This window comes from Oncorhynchus mykiss, chromosome 1 (assembly GCF_057628025.1).
Source record: "Oncorhynchus mykiss isolate SJ-2025 chromosome 1, ASM5762802v1, whole genome shotgun sequence".
Classification (NCBI taxonomy): Eukaryota; Metazoa; Chordata; class Actinopteri; order Salmoniformes; family Salmonidae; genus Oncorhynchus; species Oncorhynchus mykiss.
In genome coordinates this window covers 23,810,511-23,829,702 of record NC_143022.1, presented here as the reverse complement: position 1 = coordinate 23,829,702, position 19,192 = coordinate 23,810,511, and the positions used below count along the sequence as shown (strand labels likewise).

At 43.4% G+C, this 19,192-nt stretch overlaps 1 protein-coding gene across 2 annotated transcripts in view; it reads left to right on the top strand.

Annotated features, from left to right (window-relative positions):
* Nucleotides 1-19,192, top strand: part of LOC110509621 (low-density lipoprotein receptor-related protein 5) — an 85,952-nt gene that overhangs the window by 23,253 nt on the left and 43,507 nt on the right. For both annotated transcript variants that reach the window (XM_036970849.2, XM_036970786.2), the window contains exons 6-8: nucleotides 4,703-4,834; nucleotides 13,656-14,052; nucleotides 15,816-15,987. In XM_036970849.2, the coding sequence (XP_036826744.2) occupies nucleotides 4,703-4,834; nucleotides 13,656-14,052; nucleotides 15,816-15,987 (701 nt within the window). The remainder of the gene's footprint in view (nucleotides 1-4,702; nucleotides 4,835-13,655; nucleotides 14,053-15,815; nucleotides 15,988-19,192) is intronic.

Sequence of the window (19,192 nt, the reverse complement as noted above, 5' to 3'; positions counted from 1 at the left end):
CCAGATAGACAGTCCAGACAGTAACTGTTGCTGGGTTCAGATAGACAGTCCAAACAGTAACTGTTGCTGGGTTCAGATAGACAGCCAGATAGTAAGTACTAATGGGTCCAGATAGACAGTCCAGACAGTAACTGCTGCTGGGTCCAGATAGACAGTAACTGCTGCTGGGTTCAGACAGACAGTAACTGTTGCTGGGTCCAGATAGACAGTAACTGCTGCTGGGTCCAGATAGACAGTAACTGCTGCTGGGTCCAGATAGACAGTAACTGCTGCTGGGTCCAGTTAGACAGTAACTGCTGCTGGGTCCAGATAGACAGTCCAGACAGTAACTACTGCTGGGTTCAGATAGACAGCCAGATAGTAAATACTGCTGGGTCCAGATAGACAGTCCAGACAGTAACTGCTGCTGGGTCCAGATAGACAGTAACTGCTGCTGGGTCCAGATAGAGAGTAACTGTTGCTGGGTCCAGATAGACAGTCCAGACAGTAACTGTTGCTGGGTTCAGATAGACAGTCCAAACAGTAACTGTTGCTGGGTTCAGATAGACAGCCAGATAGTAAGTACTGCTGGGTCCAGATAGACAGTCCAGACAGTAACTGTTGCTGGGTCCAGATAGACAGTCCAGACAGTAACTGCTGCTAGGTCCAGATAGACAGTAACTGCTGCTGGGTCCAGACAGACAGTAACTGTTGCTGGGTCCAGATAGACATTAACTGTTGCTGGGTCCAGATAGACAGTAACTGCTGCTGGGTCCAGATAGACAGTAACTGCTGCTGGGTCCAGATAGACAGTAACTGCTGCTGGGTCCAGATAGACAGTAACTGCTGCTGGGTCCAGATAGACAGTAACTGCTGCTGGGTCCAGATAGACAGTAACTGCTGCTGGGTCCAGATACACAGTCCAGACAGTAACTGCTGCTGGGTCCAGATAGACAGTCCAGATAGTAACTGCTGCTGGGTTCAGATAGACAGCCAGATAGTAAGTACTGCTGGGTCCAGATAGCCAGTAACTGCTACTGGGTCCAGATAGACAGCCAGACAGTAACTGCTGCTGGGTTCAGATAGACAGCCAGATAGTAAGTACTGCTGGGTCCAGATAGCCAGTAACTGCTACTGGGTCCAGATAGACAGTCCAGACAGTAACTGCTGCTGGGTTCAGATAGACATCCAGATAGTAAGTACTGCTGGGTCCAGATAGACAGTCGAGACAGTAACTGTTGCTGGGTACAGATAGACAGTCCAGACAGTAACTGCTGCTGGGTCCAGATAGACAGTAACTGCTGCTGGGTCCAGATAGACAGTCCAGACAGTAACTACTGCTGGGTTCAGATAGACAGCCAGATAGTAAGTACTGCTGGGTCCAGATAGACAGTCCAGACAGTAACTGCCGCTGGGTCCAGATAGACAGTAACTGCTGCTGGGTCCAGATAGACAGTCCAGACAGTAACTACTGCTGGGTTCAGATAAACAGCCAGATAGTAAGTACTGCTGGGTCCAGATAGACAGTCCAGACAGTAACTACTGCTGGGTCCAGATAGAATGACAGCCAGACAGTAACTACTGATGGGTCCAGCTAGAGAGTCAGACAGTATCTACAGCTGGGTCCAGATAGTCTGACAGTCGGACAGTATCTACAGCTGGGTCCAGATAGTCTGACAGTCAGACAGTAACTAGTGCTGGGTCCAGACAGTAACTATTGCTGGGTCCAGCTAGAGAGTCAGACAGTATCTACAGCTGGGTCCAGATAGATAGACAGGCAGACAGTAACTAGTGCTGGGTCCAGACAGTAACTAATGCTGGGTCCAGACAGACAACAAGACAGTATCTAATGCTGGGTCCAGACAGTAACTAATGCTGGGTCCAGACAGACAACAAGACAGTAACTAATGCTGGGTCCAGACAGACAACAAGACAGTATCTAATGCTGGGTCCAGACAGTAACTAGTGCTAGGTCCAGACAGACAACAAGACAGTATCTAATGCTGGTTCCAGACAGTATCTAATGCTGGGTTCAGACAGACAGCCACACAGTAACTAATGCTGGGTCCAGACAGACACCCACACAGTAACTAATGCTGGGTCCAGACAGTAACTAGTGCTAGGTCCAGACAGACAACAAGACAGTATCTAATGCTGGGTCCAGACAGTATCTAATGCTGGGTCCAGACAGACAGCCACACAGTAACTAATGCTGGGTCCAGACAGACAACAAGACAGTATCTAATGCTGGGTCCAGGCAGACAGCCAGACAGTATCTAATGCTGGATCCAGACAGACAACAAGACAGTATCTAATGCTGGGTCCAGGCAGACAGCCAGACAGTATCTAATGCTGGATCCAGACAGACAGCCACACTGTAACTAATGCTGGGTCCAGATAGATAGACAGCCAGACAGTAACTAGTGTTGGGTTCAGATAGATAGCCAGCAAGACAGTAACTAGTGCTGGGTCCAGATAGACAGCCAGCCAGACAGTAACTAGTGCTGGGTCCAGATAGACAGCCAGCCGGACAGTAACTAGTGCTGGGTCCAGATAGACAGCCAGCCAGACAGTAACTAGTGCTGGGTCCAGATATACAGCCAGCCAGACAGTAACTAGTGCTGGGTCCAGATAGACAGCCAGCCAGACAGTAACTAGTGCTGGGTCCAGATATACAGCCAGCGAGACAGTAACTAGTGCTGGGTCCAGATAGACAGCCAGCCAGACAGTAACTAGTGCTGGGTCCAGATAGACAGCCTGACAGTAACTAGTGCTGGGTCCAGATAGACAGCCTGACAGTAACTAGTGCTGGGTCCAGATAGACAGCCAGCCAGACAGTAACTAGTGCTGGGTCCAGTTAGACAGCCTGACAGTAACTAGTGCTGGGTCCAGATAGACAGCCTGACAGTAACTAGTGCTGGGTCCAGATAGACAGCCAGCCAGACAATAACTAATGATGTGTCCTATTAGACAGCCTACATAAATGTGTGTGTTCATGTATGATCATCTTGTTTGGATAAAGCAAATCATGTTTAATAAGCCCATGTGGGCTGGGCATTGTAAAGATGCATGACACAACAATAAAATCAATCAGACAACCAGACAGTATGTAGTGCCTTTTCAGTTCAATCTGTACAATATGTTAATGTTAAGTACACATGAATGTCCCCCCAGTACTCTTAGTTTTCTTATGCACAACATAAGATTGCCTTTGTTTTGTAAAGATATTTTTTAGACTGAACTGATGGACAGTTAGTGTCCATACACAGTAAAATGGGGTCATGGTGTACAATTAATCTGTCAAGAAATGAACATTTTCAAATGTCTGACATTCCTGGCTGGACAAATAAATGTCTGTGCTGTGCAGAAACAGAGATGTTCCAGCACGCTATGATTCCCATCTCCGTGGCATGTGTGTATGCGTGCGTGGGTGTGTGTTGAGACTGGAAGTGACAAACTGATTACTTTGGCAGTGTGTAAACATTGGTGCGCCAGTTATTGTGTGTGTTTGTTTGGGGAATGAATGATAAAGAACTCCACCATTATGGTGGTTTGCTTCTCTCCAGGAGTGTGGGGAGGGCAGGGGATGTAGAGAAAGAAGGGTTAGATTTTTTTGAGTAAATGACATGGAAATTGAGGAGGTAGCCTAGTGGTTAGAGCGTTGGGCCAGTAACCAAAAGGTTGCTGGATTGAATCCCGGAGCTGACAAGGTAAAAATCTGTAATTCTGCCCCTGAACAAGGCAGTTAACCTGCTATTCCCTGGTAGGTCGTCATTGTGATTAAGAATTTGTTCTTAATTGACTTGCCTAGTTAAATAAAAATGTAAAAAGAATTATAACATTGGCCAATAAATCATTACCTTACCTGTATATCAAGCCTCCATAAATCAAATCCAAAAATGTATTGGCTTTTTTTAGACTGCGTGTGAGAGGAGTTTGAGTAGTTTGAATGTAGCCTTGTTGTAATCAGCCTGTAGTGCTGTGTGAAGGGGAGAGGGTTGGTGTTTGCTGCTCTGCTGTGCCAGCCACTGGGCTCTGTAGCTCTGTAGTGCCATGCTGAGAGTAGACAAGGAAAATCTCACCACATGATATCAAACTTTATGGCACAGCTATTGTCCAAGCAGTGATTTTATTGTGGAGGGAAATATCAATGTTGGTCTTGTTTGAAAATGTTTTTCTTTGGTTTTACTTTTAGTCTTCCCAAGTTCTCCATCAATTGTTATGTTGTGAAAATGGTTCTCTGAATATACACCAATGCATATGACTAGATCAGACCCTCCAGGATTATGCGATTCTGTGATAGAATTGTTTTTGTTGAATCACCAATTTCCTGCATATTATGCGTGGGCTTGCAAATTTGACCAATCACTGCAATGTTTCTGCATAAAACATTCAAATCATCACAATATTATTGCCTAAAACTGACCCATCACCGCAGTACAAAAAGAGGGCTTGCAATTTTAACCAATCGCATATGTTTCAGTCAAGCTACACATCAACTTTCCCTAGTCAGTGGATTTGTGAGAATTTGGACAAAATAATTTGAAAATGTCAAAATTGATGCAGCAAAGTCCTTAACTTTTCCCGCAAATATCACAAAAAATCCAAACAAAATTCTGGAGGGACTGATGGGTGTTTGCAGTGTGGATTTCAGTCTTAGTCAGTGAAACTGAAAGGACCCCATCTTTGTTATCTCTTCTGACATTGCTCATTGCGCCCACAGTCCATACCCCATGCAGCGACAGCAATGGAGGCTGCTCCCACCTGTGCCTGCTGTCGCCCATGCAACCCTTTTACAGCTGTGCATGCCCCACTGGAGTCAAGCTCAAGGAGGATGGGAAGACCTGTCGCCCAGGTAAGAGACTAGCTGTCTGTGACCATCTAGACCATCATCTGGTGTGGGTTACTAGCTACTCAGTCTTTTATAGGGGGCACTATGCGTCCCAAATGCCACCCTATTCCCTATACAGTGCACTACTTTCGAACAGAGTTCTATGGGCCCTGAATGGTCAAAAGTAGTGCATTATATAGGAAATAAGGTGCCATTTGAGACTCGGTCCATACAGTGCCCCCTCAGTGATAACTCCCTTTGCTTATGCTACTGTACATGTGTTGTGGTTTCACAGACGTTCCCATCTGGTGTATGGGACGTTATTGACATTCCTGAGGTGATTTTAGTTTTGGACTGTCTTGCATTAGGCCTATTGAACTGCAGAGCTGCTCTTAATAATTTCATGTTATCGTGTCAAATGTCATTTTGTCCCATTTTCTTTAACTAGATTAGGAAATAAGACAAAGCTCTACTTTTAATTACATAACTATGTAATTAAGCATAACATTTTGTGGAGAAAAAAAATACAGTCGTTCAATTGAGATATTTGTCTTGGGTGCATTGGCATCCTGTTCCTCGTCAAAACATTAGCATGCCTAACCAGAGAGCCATGACAGAGACCTCATCTCTGACAGATGGCAAGCTTCTGAATGCACAATTTACCCTGCCGTTTGCTCTTAATTTCTATTTCTCTCACATACAGACAGCTACATTTAGGCTAGAAGCATAGCACTCCACCCTTCCTCTCTGCACATTCCCTACTTTCCAGAGTTTACCAAAGACCACATATGAGACAGACTGAGATTCAGGAAGGTTGGACCTCCTCTTTTTTTGCATTGTTATGTTTCTGCTGCTGTCATTCTCCTTGCTCTGCTACTCCAATCTCATTGCCTTGCTTCTGGGCAGAGAGACATCACGTAGGTAGCCAGGCCTAATCAGGTCACTGCTCCGTTTGTGTGTGTAGTGGTTACGGCCCGGGCTCATGAAACCTGTTTATTTGACTTGCCCCAGAGTGTGTTTAACATTCCCTCTGCTATGGTCTCGCTCTCTCTCTGGAGGGTCTGATCTCTTAACCCCTCCTGCCCATGACTTAAGGCATCCACATGTTTCCCATCTGAAACAGTTTGTTCATTAAGTATGTGGACACCCCTTCAAAATTTGTGGAGTCTGCTATATCAGCCAACCCGTTGCTGACGGTGTATAAAATCGTGCACAGCCATGCAATCTCCATAGACAAGCATTGGCAGTAGAATGGCCTCACTGAAGAGCTCAGTGCCTTTCAACGTGGCACCGTTATAGGATGCCAGCTTTTCAACAAGTCAGTTGGTCAAATGTCTGCCCTGCTAGATCTGCCCCGGTAAACTGTAAGTGATGTTATTGTGAAGTGGAAACGTCTAGGAGCAGGAATGGCTCAGCCGCGAAGTTGTAGGCCACAAAAGCTCACAGAATGGGACCGCCGAGTGCTGAAGCGCGTAGTGTCTGTCCTCGGTTGCCACACTCACTACCAAGTTACGAACTGCCTCTGGAAGCAACGTCAGCACAATAACTGTTCGTCGGGAGCTTCATGAAATGGGTTTCCATGGCCGAGCAGCTGCACACAAGCCTAAGATCACTATGTGCAATACCAAGCGTCAGTTGGAGTGGTGTAAAGCCATTGGACTCTGGATCAGTGGAAACGCAACAATGTTCCAACATATAGTGGAAAGCCTTCCCAGAAGAGTGGAGCACAACGGGACACCAACTCCATATTAATGCCCATGATTTTAGAATGAGATGTTCGACAAGCAGGTGTCCGCATACTTTTGGTCTTGTAGTGTTTATTATGACTCCATTTTGTGAGGTTTTTGGCCTCACAGCTGTTTGTGGACACACACAAAAAATTGAGGCAAGCCCAAGTCTACACCCCTTTACAGTAGTGTTTTTTTTGTCATTCAACGACAGATCAAATCAAATTTTATTAGTCACATGCCCCGAATGCAACAGGTGTAGGTAGACCTTACAGTGAAATGTTTACTTACGAGCCCCTAACCAACAATGCAGTTAAAAAAAAATATGGATAAGAATAAGAAATAAAAGTAACAAGTAAGCAGCAGTAAAATAACAATAGCGAGACAATATACAGGGGTGTACCGGTACAGAGTCAATGTGCGGGGGCACCGGTTAGTTGAGGTAATATGTACAGTTGAAGTCGGAAGTTTACATACACCTTTGCCAAATACATTTAAACTCAGTATTTCACAATTACTGGCATTTAATCCTAGAAAAAATGCAATGTCTTAAGTCAGTTAGGATCACCACTTTATTTTAAGAATGTGAAATGTCAGAATAATAGTAGAGAGAATGATTTATTTCAGCTTTTATTTCTTTGATCACATTCCCAGTGGGTAAGAAGTTTACATACACTCAATTAGTATTTGGTAGCATTGCCTTTAAATTGTTTAACTTGGGTCAAATGTTTCGGGTAGCCTTTCACAAGCTTCCCACAATAAGTTGGGTGAATTTTGGCCCATTCTCCCTGACAGAGCTGGTGTAACTGAGTCAGGTTTTTAGGCCTCCTTGCTCGCACACGCTTTTTCAGTTCTACCCACACATTTTCTATGGGATTGAGGTCAGGGCTTTGTGATGGCCACTCCAATACCTTGACTTTGTTGTCCTTAAGCCATTTTCCCAGAACTTTGGAAGTATGCTTGGGGTCATTGTCCATTTGGAAGACCCATTTGCGACCAAGCTTTAACTTCCTAACTTATGTCTTGAGATTAGAGGTCGACCGATTAATCGGAATGGCCGATTAATTGGGGCCGATTTCAAGTTTTCATAACAATCGGAAATCAGTATTTTTGGACACCGATTTGGACGATTATTATTATTTATTTTTTTACACCTTTATTTAATCTTTATTTAACTAGGCAAGTCAGTTAATAACACATTCTTATTTTCAATGACGGCCTAGGAATGGTGGGTTAACTGCCTCGGTGGGTTCAGGGGCAGAACGACAGAGCGACAGACCTTGTCAGCTCGGGGGATTCAATCTTGCAACCTTACAGTTAACTAGTCCAACGCTCTAACCACCTGATTACATTGCACTCCACGCGGAGACTGCCTGTTACGCGAATGCAGTAAGCCAAGGTAAGTTGCTAGCTAGCATTAAACTTATCTTATAAAAAACAATCAATCAATCATAACCACTAGTTAACTACACATGGTTGATGATATTACTAGTATATCTAGCGTGTCCTGCATTGCATATAATCGATGCGGCGCGTATCGCACCGATACCAATGTGTACCAAACCATAAACATCAATGCCTTTCTTAAAATCAATACACAGAAGTAAATATTTTTAAACCTGCATATTTAGCTAAAATATATCCAGGTTAGCAGGCAATATTAATCAGGTGAAATTGTGTCACTTCTCTTGCGTTCATTGCACGCAGAGTCAGTTTGGGCCGCCTAATTTGCCAGAATATTACGTAATTATGACATAACATTGAAGGTTGTGCAATGTAACAGGAATATTTAGACTTATGGATGCCACCCGTTATATAAAATACGTAACGGTTCCGTATTTCACTGAAAAAATAAACGTCTTGTTTTCGTGATGATATTTTCCGGATTCGGTCATATTAATGACCTAAGGCTCGTATTTCTGTGTGTTATCATATTATAACTAAGTCTATGATTTGATAGAGCAGTCTGACTGAGCAATGGTAGGCAGCAGCAGGCTTGTAAGCATTCATTCAAACAGCACGTTTGTACGTTTGCCAGCAGCTGTTTATGACTTCAATCCTATCAACTCTGGAGATTAGGCTGGTGTAACCAATGTAAAATGGCTAGCTAGTTAGCGGGGTACGCGCTAATAGCGTTTCAAACGTCACTCGCTCTGAGACTTGGAGTGGTTTTTTCCCTTGCTCTGCATGGGTAACGCTGCTTCGAGGGTGGCTGTTGTCGTTGTGTTCCTGGTTCGAGCCCAGGTAGGAGCGAGGAGAGGGACGGAAGCTATACTGTTACACTGGCAATACTAAACTGCCTATAAGAACATCCAATAGTCAAAGGTTAATGAAATACAAATGGTATAGAGAGAAATAGTCCTATAATTCCTACAACCTAAAACTTGTTACCTGGGAACATTGAAGACTCATGTTAAAAGGAACCGCCAGCTTTCAAATGTTCTCATGTTCTGAGCAAGGAACTTAAACGTTAGCTTTCTTACATGGCACATATTGCACTTTTACTTTTCCAACACTTTTGTTTTTGCATTATTTAAACCAAATTGAACATGTTTCATTATTTATTTGAGGCTAAATTGATTTTGCTGATGTATTATATTAAATTAAAATAAGTGTTCATTCAGTATTGTTGTAATCGTCATTATTACAAATAAATAAATAAAATCTTCCGATTAATCGGTATCGGCTTTTTTTGGTTTTCCAATAATCGGTATCGGCGTTGAAAAATCTTAGTCGGTCGACCTCTACTTGAGATGTTGCTTCAATATTTCCTGCTTCATGATGCCATCTATTTTGTGAAGTGCAACAGTCCCTCCTGCAGCAAAGCACCCCCACAACATGATTCTGCCACCCCCGTGCTTCACGTTTGGGATGGTGTTCTTCGGCTTGCAAGCCTCCCCCTTTTCCCTCCAAACATAAAGATGGTCATTATGGCCAAACAGTTCTTTTTTTGTTTCATCAGACCAGAGGACATTTCTCCAAAAAGTACAATCTTTGTCCCCATGTGCAGTTGCAAACCGTAGTCTGGCTTTTTTATGGCGGTTTTGGAGCAGTGGCTTCTTCCTTGCTGAGCGGCCTTTCAGGTTATGTCGATCTGGGCCTCGTTTTACTGTGGATATAGATACTTTTGTACCGGTTTCCTCCAGCATCTTCACAAGGTCCTTTGCTGTTGTTCTGGGATTGATTTGCACTTTTCGCACCAAAGTACGTTCATCTCTAGGAGACAGAATACGTCTTCCTCCTGAGTGGTATGACAGCTGCGTAGTCCCAGGGTGTTTATACTTGCGTACTATTGTATGTACAGATGAATGTGGTACCTTCAGGCATTTGCAAATTGCTCCCAAGGATGAACCAGACTTGTGGAGGTCTACAATTCTTTTTTCTGAGGTCTTGGCTGATTTCTTTTGATTTTTCCTTGATGTCAAGCAAAGAGGGACTGTGTTTGAAGATAGGCCTTGAAATACATCCACAGGTACACCTCCAATTGACTCAAATTATGTCAATTAGCCTATCAGAAGCTTCTAAAGCTATGACATCTTTTTCTGGAATTTTCCTAGCTGTTTAAAGGCACAGTCAACTTAGTATATGTGAACTTCTGACCCACCGGAATTGTGATACAGTAAATAAGTGAAATAATCTGTCTGTAAACAATTGTTGGAAAAATTACTTATGTCAAGCACAAAGTTGATGTCCTAGCTGACTTGCCAAAATTATAGTTTGTTAACAAGAAATGTGTGGAGTGGTTGAAAAATGAGTTTTAATGACTCCAACCTAAGTGTACGTAAACTTCAGACTTCAACTGTGCGTACGGTCACTGTGGGGACAACTTCATCGATGCCCTTATTGATGAAGCCAATGACTGATGTGGTGTACTCCTCAATGCCATCGGAGGAATCCCGGATCATATTCCAGTCTGTGTTAGCAAAACAGTCCTGTAGCGTAGCATCTGCTTCATCAGACCACTTTATATTGATCTAGTTACTGGTGCTTCCTGCTTTAATTTTTTTCTTGTCAGCAGGAATCAGGAAGATAGAATTATGGTCAAATTTGCCAAATGGGAGGGAGAGCTTTGTGTGCGTCTCTGTGTGGAGTAATGGTGGTCCGGCATTTTCTTCCCCTCTGGTTGCACATTTAACATGCTGATAGAAATTTGGTAAAACGGATTTAAGTTTCCCTGCATTAATGTCCACGGCTACTAGGATCGCCGCCTCTGGGTGAGCATTTTCTTGCTTGCTTATGGTGAAATACAGCTCATTCAATGCTGTCTTTGTGCCAGCTTCAGTCTGTGGTCGTGAGATGACTTGTTTTAATGTACATTTTTCACTTGAGAAATACTGTACCAAACATCTTAGTTAGATGTAAAATTGCACGACTAAGATGTCCTCAGCAAAAGAGAAGTTCTGACAATTTTGAGGAAGAGTATACTGGCTATGGCGTCTCAAGAAGGACAAACGCTACTTTTTCCGCTTATTTCTCATTTTTCAAGCAATGGGTGTATGCGAGCACACTAGTTTGAATCGAACCGAACCAGCTAAACCGAAGCACGCAGATGCCTTAAGGAGAGGCCCCACCCACAACCCTCCTCGTGTGTGTATAAAGGTGATAGAAAAAAAACTGAGTTGTTGCGGTTTTCTTGGTCAACCCTTGTTTGTGGAGTGACTGCCCTGATTGGAGGCTGTTTTACCTGGGTTTACTTGTCAGGTGTGCGTAAGTGGTGGCAAGGAAGTCAGGCGTAGGAGAGCAGGTATTTGGTAGCACACGGAGCCTTTTTTCCAGGCGAACCAAAAGCACATGGCACAACGAGATAAAACAAATGGAAAATGAAAAATGGATCGGCGATGGCTAGATGCCCGGCAACATCGAACACCGCCGGAACAAGGAGAGGCATCGACTTTCGGCCGAAGTCGTGACAATACTGCCCTGTTTCTTTAGCTTATCTTTAACTCTGCATTTTTTTTAAGGACCCGTAAGTAAGCATTTCACTGTTTGTCTACAGCTGTTGTTTACGGCGCATGTGACAATGTCATTTTATTTGTTGGGACGTACCAGTTAAACGTCAAGCCAAGGTAGTCATAATTCTGAAACCCAGGTTCAGGCTGTCATAGTCCTGGTTCCCATCCCTCTCTGCAGGGGACAGAAAACACTATTGTCTATGTGCACCAGTCCTGTTAACGACAGCCTATTCATTACCCCAAAAGGACTCTCCTCTCCCAGGCCAGGGATGCAGCGGAGCCTCTCTATTTGAATTTATAACTCTTCCAAATTGAGGCGGTGTATTCCCAGGCCAGGAGACAATGAGTCTTATTCTTTTAGCCTTCATTCCAGAGGCACAAGTAAAACATAGAGAGGGCCTGTGTGTGTGTGTTAGGGTAGCGGAGGGTTAGTTATCCCAGCCTGATAGTACATATATGTATTCAGTGACCACAGGATTAAACAGACCTCCAGCAGTGTTGACAGCTAAACAGAATGTAAGACAATACCACATTGTATCAGCTCTGATAAGGAGGAAAGCAGTGTGTGTGTGGGGGGGTGAGGGGGCTGTGTAAAGTTTTTTAAAGCACGCATACACGCTCCTCATTTGTTTAACTTGGGTGGCTAAATGGAGGGCATTTGTTGTGGATTTAGGGGACATCTTGTCACTTTGTCAAATGTGAAGCAGACCGAGGAGCGAATTTAAATCAAAGACGTGGCGTTGTTCTCTTCTTGATGGAAAACAAAGGGCTATTTTTTCACTGTCATTACTGATTGGTGTCACCCCTGATGGATGACCCTTCTGATTGGGTGTCAGTAGTCTGCAGCTGGTTTTAAGGGTACTGGAGCGTAAATGGCTAAAACAGGAGATTAGGCAAGGAAAAATTTGACCTAATTGCCTCTGCAGAGTGTGGCCCCAGTGACCAAATGCAGCTGCTATTTCAACCATTCTACGATTCCACTAAGGAAAACAAACATACACTTTTAGATTTTTTTTAAAATTTGTTTTATTTTTATTTCACCTTTATTTAACCAGGTAGGCTAGTTGAGAACAAGTTCTCATTTGCAACTGCGACCTGGCCAAGATAAAGCATAGCAGTGTGAGCAGACAACACAGAGTTACACATGGAGAAAACAATTAACAAGTCAATAACACAGTAGAAAACAAAGGGGGAGTCTATATACAATGTGTGCAAAAGGCATGAGGAGGTAGGCGAATAATTACAATTTTGCAGATTAACACTGGAGTGATAAATTATCAGATGGTCATGTACAGGTAGAGATATTGGTGTGCAAAAGAGCAGAAAAGTAAATAAATAAAAACAGTATGGGGATGAGGTAGGTGAAAATGGGTGGGCTATTTACCAATAGACTATGTACAGCTGCAGCGATCGGTTAGCTGCTCAGATAGCTGATGTTTGAAGTTGGTGAGGGAGATAAAAGTCTCCAACTTCAGCGATTTTTGCAATTCGTTTCAGTCACAGGCAGCAGAGTACTGGAACGAAAGGCGGCCAAATGAGGTGTTGGCTTTAGGGATGATCAGTGAGATACACCTGCTGGAGCGCGTGCTACGGTTGCCAGTGAGCTGAGATAAGGCGGAGCTTTACCTAGCATGGACTTGTAGATGACCTGGAGCCAGTGGGTCTGGCGACGAATATGTAGGGAGGGCCAGCCGACTAGAGCATACAAGTCGCAGTGGTGGGTGGTATAAGGTGCTTTAGTGACAAAATGGATGGCACTGTGATAGACTGCATCCAGTTTGCTGAGTAGAGTGTTGGAAGCCATTTTGTAGATGACATCGCCGAAGTCGAGGATCGGTAGGATAGTCTTTAAAGATAAAGGCTAAACTTAAAGACATTTGAAATGCATATTTAGATCTGGTCTTTTGGCCTCTTCTCACTTTTTTTTAATTAAAAAGTGATAACATTTTTTATTTTCATAAGCTAAAGAAATAAAATCAAGATTTTAAAGTTACACTATAAATTGCCCCCTGAAATGTTCTTTACTAAAACATATTAATTTATGCTTGTCAGGTAAGGCTATGTAGAACCTCAGATAAATCCCCAATAAGCTGTTATTTCACATGCTAGTTGAATGTTATGCTTTCTCCCCACTCATTCCCAATTATATACACTTCTCTACCCTAGGTGCGGAGCAGGTTCTACTGTTGGCCAGGCGGACTGACCTGAGGAGGATTTCTCTGGACCTCCCAGACTTCACTGACATCGTTCTGCAAGTGAACGACATCCGCCATGCCATCGCCATCGACTATGACCCTGTGGATGGATATGTGTACTGGACAGACGACGAGGTTAAAGCCATCCGCTGCTCCCGCATTGACGGCACCGAGGCCCAGACCCTGGTCACCACGGAGATCAACCACCCAGATGGCATTGCGGTGGATTGGGTGGCCCGGAACCTTTACTGGACGGATACGGGTACTGACCGTATTGAGGTTACAAGGCTGAACGGAACCTCGCGCCGCATTCTGATCTCAGAGAACCTGGATGAACCAAGGGCCATTGTGCTGGACCCTGTCAATGGGTACGTGTGTCCATTTGTAGATTTGTGGCTTTTTTTCTTACTTCATCACAGTAATCAATTTAACTAATTTCAGCAAAACATTTGAATTAATGTATTTGAACTCAGTAACTTTTTTACAGCATTCCTTTTGATTTCAACAAAACCTTCCGTACATATGTGCCCATTGAAGAAGTGATCAGAAATGTGACTTTGGACCTGAATGCCAAAACATTCAGGAGATAAAGGTGCTCAAAGTTGACCCACCATACCATGAGACAACCATGTCTGCTTTACTGGAAAAGATTAACGGTTGAGTTTGATATCATTTAAAAGCTTACAAACGGTGTCAAACTAATTTATTATTTAATAAAAATGTAATTGAGTAATCAAACCCTTTACTCTGTACACTCTAATCACCTTTGGCAGGGGTTATAGCCTCGAGTCTTCTTGGGTATGACGCTACAAGCTTGGCACACCTGTATTTGGGGAGTTTCTCCCATTCTTCTCTGCAGATCCTGGATGGGGAGTGTTGCTACACAGCTATTTTCAAGTCTCTCCTGAGATGTTCGATCGGGTTCAACGCCGGGCTCTGGCCGTCCCATTCAAGGACATTCAGAGTCTTGTCCCAAAGCCACTCCTGTGTTGTCTTGGATGTGTGCTTATGGTTTGTTGTCCTGTTGGAAGGTGAACCTTCTAACCAGTCTGAGGTCCTGAGTGCTCTGGAGCAGGTTTTCATCAATGATCTCTCTGTAATTAGCACTGCTCATCTTTGCCTCGATCCTGACTAATCTCTCATTCCCTGCCGCTGAAAAACATCCCCACAGCTTGATGCTGCAAACACCATGCTTCAACATAGGGATGGTGCCAGGTTTCCTCCAGGCGTGACGCTTGGCATTCAGACCAAAGAGTTCAATATTGGTTTGATCAGACCAGAGAATCTAATTTCTCATGGTCTAAGATTATTTTTGGTAAACTCCAAGCGGGGGTGTCGTGCCTTTTACTAAGGAGTGGCTTCTGTCTGGCCACTCTACCATAAAGGCCTGATTTGGTGGAGTGCTGCAAAGATGGTTGTCCTTCTGGAAGGTTCTCCCATCTCCACAGAGGAACTCTGGAGCTCTGTTTGAGTGACCATCGGGTTCTTGGTCACCTCCCTGACCAAGGACCTTCTCCCCAAACTGCTCAGTTTGGATGGTTGGCCAGCTCTAGGAAGAGACTTGATGGTTCCAAACTTCTTCCATTTAAGAATGATAGAGGCCACTGTGTTCTTGGGTACTTTCAATGCTGCAGAATGTTTTTGGTACTCTTCCCCAGATCTGTGCCTCGACACAATCCTGTCTCGGAGCTCTACGGACAATTCCTTCGACCTCATGGCTTGATTTTTGCTCTGATATGCACTGTCAACTGTGGGACCTTATATAGACAGGTGTGTGCCTTTCCAAATCATGTCCAATCAAATGAATTTACCACAGGTGGACTCCAATCAAGTTGTAGAAACATCTCAAGGATGATCAATGGAAACTGGATGCACCTGAGCTCAATTTCGAGTCTCATATCAAAGGTTCTGAATACCTATGTAAATTCTGTTTTTTCAAAAATGTCTAAAAACCTGTCTTCACTTTGTTATTATGGGGAATTGTGTGTAGGTTGCTGAGAAGAAGAAAAGTAGTTAATCCATTTTAGATCCATTTATATTCAAATGGATTTTCCGTATATACTAACCCAAACCTGTTTTTTTTTTTTACAAACGGTGCAAACGGTAATTCTGTGCTGGATTCTCTCCACAGTTACATGTACTGGACAGACTGGGGGGAGAAGCCTAAAATAGAGCGTGCTAACCTGGATGGAATGGAACGTCTCGTGCTGCTCAATACCTCGCTGGGTTGGCCCAACGGTTTAGCCATTGACTATGAAGCAGGAAAACTATACTGGGGCGATGCCAAGACGGATAAAATTGAAGTAAGTAAAAAAAATAATTAAAATTTTTTTTTCTTATGCAACAAATAGTGTATGGTGCAACTATACTATTACCATCATGGTTTGATGCTGTTGATTGTGGAAGCAGTTGAGTTTAGATCTCCCTAGGACTTGTTGTTCTCTCATTCATTCTCCTCATTTGAGGTTGTCTGGTGTGTTGGTGTTGCCTGTGGAGGTTGAGAAGTGCTTCAGGAGCACATTCTTAGATGAGGTGAGGCAGCCGTGGCCTGATATTTATCTGACCACTGATCCCATGTGAGCGACAGAGGAATGTCAGAGAGAGCTCTTATGTAATACCGGGAGAGGCAACACTAGATTTCCTGTCAGACATGCTCTGCAGTTTTAGCGTTTTTTTGTATTCTTACGGCTAGGACTTTATACTGTACATCTTTCCTGACTGCCTCTGTTTAAAGCCTACTTTTTTGAAACACTGATATTGCCCAATATTGTTATTTTTGGGGGGCCATGTGAAGGACAGAATTATTTGAAGAGGATAGAAACTGATCTAGGCCCCTCCTATGTGAGAGCGCGGTGGGTGATCATATCTTTAGAGGAATAGCTGTGTGTGTCTTCAAGGTTTCTGACTGTATTGTAGGATTTATCGTCTACCTGCATGCACAGGTCCCTGGGTGTACCATGGTGGCCATTTTTCTCCAGTCACACGCTCCATATAATATGTAAATACAGGAAGAGCCGGAGCCTCCTCCCAGATGAGGTTTAACACAGGACTTGATGGAAATAAGTTTGTTTTCCTTTTCCTTGTGTGTGTGTGTGTGTGTGTCTCCTGTTGGTTGAATATTCCCCTCATCATAACTATGCTTTTACCAGTGGCTATTGAACTCCCTTTAGTTTCTGCTTGTTTAGGAGCAGTATGTTTGACTGACCCCATCAGTCTTTCGAAGTTAACCCAGGGAATAGTTTTCCTAGCTCGCCTCAGTCGCCTAGCACCCTGCAGGGGCATTGTTCACAGTATCTGAAAGCATGAACTGCCCCTAGCTCCAGAGTTGGAAGGGCAGCAGGGGAAAGGGGTGGCTAGGGAGAAGACATTCCATTTACAGATTCACTCAAACTCTTGGTTGAACTGTACATCATTTTGACCTACCTAGCTAAAATGCTCTGAAGCTGTTGTTTTTTATTAAGGGGGTCAGACGTGCAGGCTGAGATGAATGAGCAGGGATTAGGGAGCTCCCGCTGAGATATTGAGCTCACTGAGAGGCCATAGACTTGTCCACATGTCACGATACCAGAATATTGACTTCGGTACCAGGTTTAGAATAATGATACTCGATGCCATCGCAATAGCAAAACAATACCACGTTGGTAAATCAGTTTATAATAGCAATCAGGCACCTCAGGGGTTTGTGGTATATGGTCTATATACCACGGCTAAGGGCTGTATCCAGGCACTCCTCATATATAAAAAATATAATTTCTGGATTACATGTATGTTTTTTTTAAAGTATTATTGCAAGGTATTACTGCACGGCTGCAGCTACAAACACAAGCATTTCGCTGCACCTGTGATAACATCTGCAAATCTGTATTGGCCGTTGTTGGAAGAAGGTGAGGACCAAGATGCAGCGTGGTATGTGTCCATATTTATTAAAATGAACACGGAAATAACAAAAATACCAAAGAGAAACGACCGAAAACAGTACAGGCTGGTGCAGACACACAACAGAAAACAATCACCCGCGAAACACAATAGAAAACAGGCTCCCTAAATATGGTTCTCAATCAGGGACAATGATTGACAGCTGCCTCTGATTGAGAACCATACCAGGCCAAACAGAGATAGCAAATCATAGAAAAACTAACATAGACAACCCACCCAACTCACGCCCTGACGTGACAAAACCTGTTTACGTGACCAATAAACTTGGACTTGATTTATGATGGTAAAATGCATCCCACCAATTCACGATAGAAAAAAAAGAAAACCGTTGTGCCGGTATTGGGGTCACATCTTTTGAACGTATTGGCTAGATTCAAGCAGTTTTTTTCTGGGGAAAAGAGGGCGTCGTGGCTATGGAACCTGGCTAGGAAATGAAGTGGGGAAAGTGGGAGGGTACAAATTCAAGTACAGACTTGGGGGGAGAAAAACATAGCTGGGCTGTTTTTAATTTTGTAAAGCAGCTTGTTTCTTAACCAGGCAAGGGTAGCAAAACTATAAGGCTGGTTGGTGGTGACTGGTTAGCTATGGGGAAGCAAGAGTCGCCTGCGCGATTTGTATAATCAATTTAAGTCATCGCTGAAAAGCTCTCAATCTCTCCAAAAAGTATTGTCCAGTCCACTTAGTAGTCAGATTTTAGTCACAGAGATAATTTAGTCTGGTTTTAGTCAACTAAATGAAAAATACCATTTGTTTAGTTATAGTTTTTTTCTGGGTCAGTTATAGTGTCGTCAATTGAAACTCAAAAATAGATATTTTACAAATATTTTAGGGTGTTTTCACACTTTGTCCCTTCCAGACAATTTTCGTGAAGTGGTTCACTGAATTTTGCTCAATTCAAAAGAGTCCCCCAAAGTGAACCAAACTGAGACCACCTTTTTTAGGGCAATGTGAACACAAAGCTCCCCAGGTTTGCTTGTCATTATTCCCGCACCACACACTAGACTACTGCAACACCGTTTCCCCTGCCATAAACCTTCTCCCATTGGAAAAAATGCGTGCTGTTTCTAGATAGGCCTATTGATTGGCGATTGTCAAGGATGCACAGAAATTCCAAAATACAGTTGAAGTCGGAAGTTTACATACACCTTAGCCAAATACATTTAAGCTCAGTTTTTCACAATTTCTGACATTTAATCCTAGTAAAAATTCCCTGTCTTAGGTCAGTTAGGATCACTACTTTTATTTAAAAAATGTGAAATGTCAGAATAATAGTAGAGATTATTTATTATAAGCTTTTATTTCTTTCATCACATTCCCAGTGGATCAGAAGTCTACATACACTAAATTAGTATTTGGTAGCATTGCCTTTAAATTGTTTAACTTGGGTCAAACGTTTCGGGTAGCCTTCCACAAGCTTCCCACAATAAGTTGAGTGAATTTTGCCCATTCCTCCTGACAGAGCTGGTGTAACTGAGTCAGGTTTTTAGGCCTCCTTGCTCGCACACGCTTTTTCAGTTCTACCCACACATTTTCTATGGGATTGAGGTCAGGGCTTTGTGATGGCCACTCTAA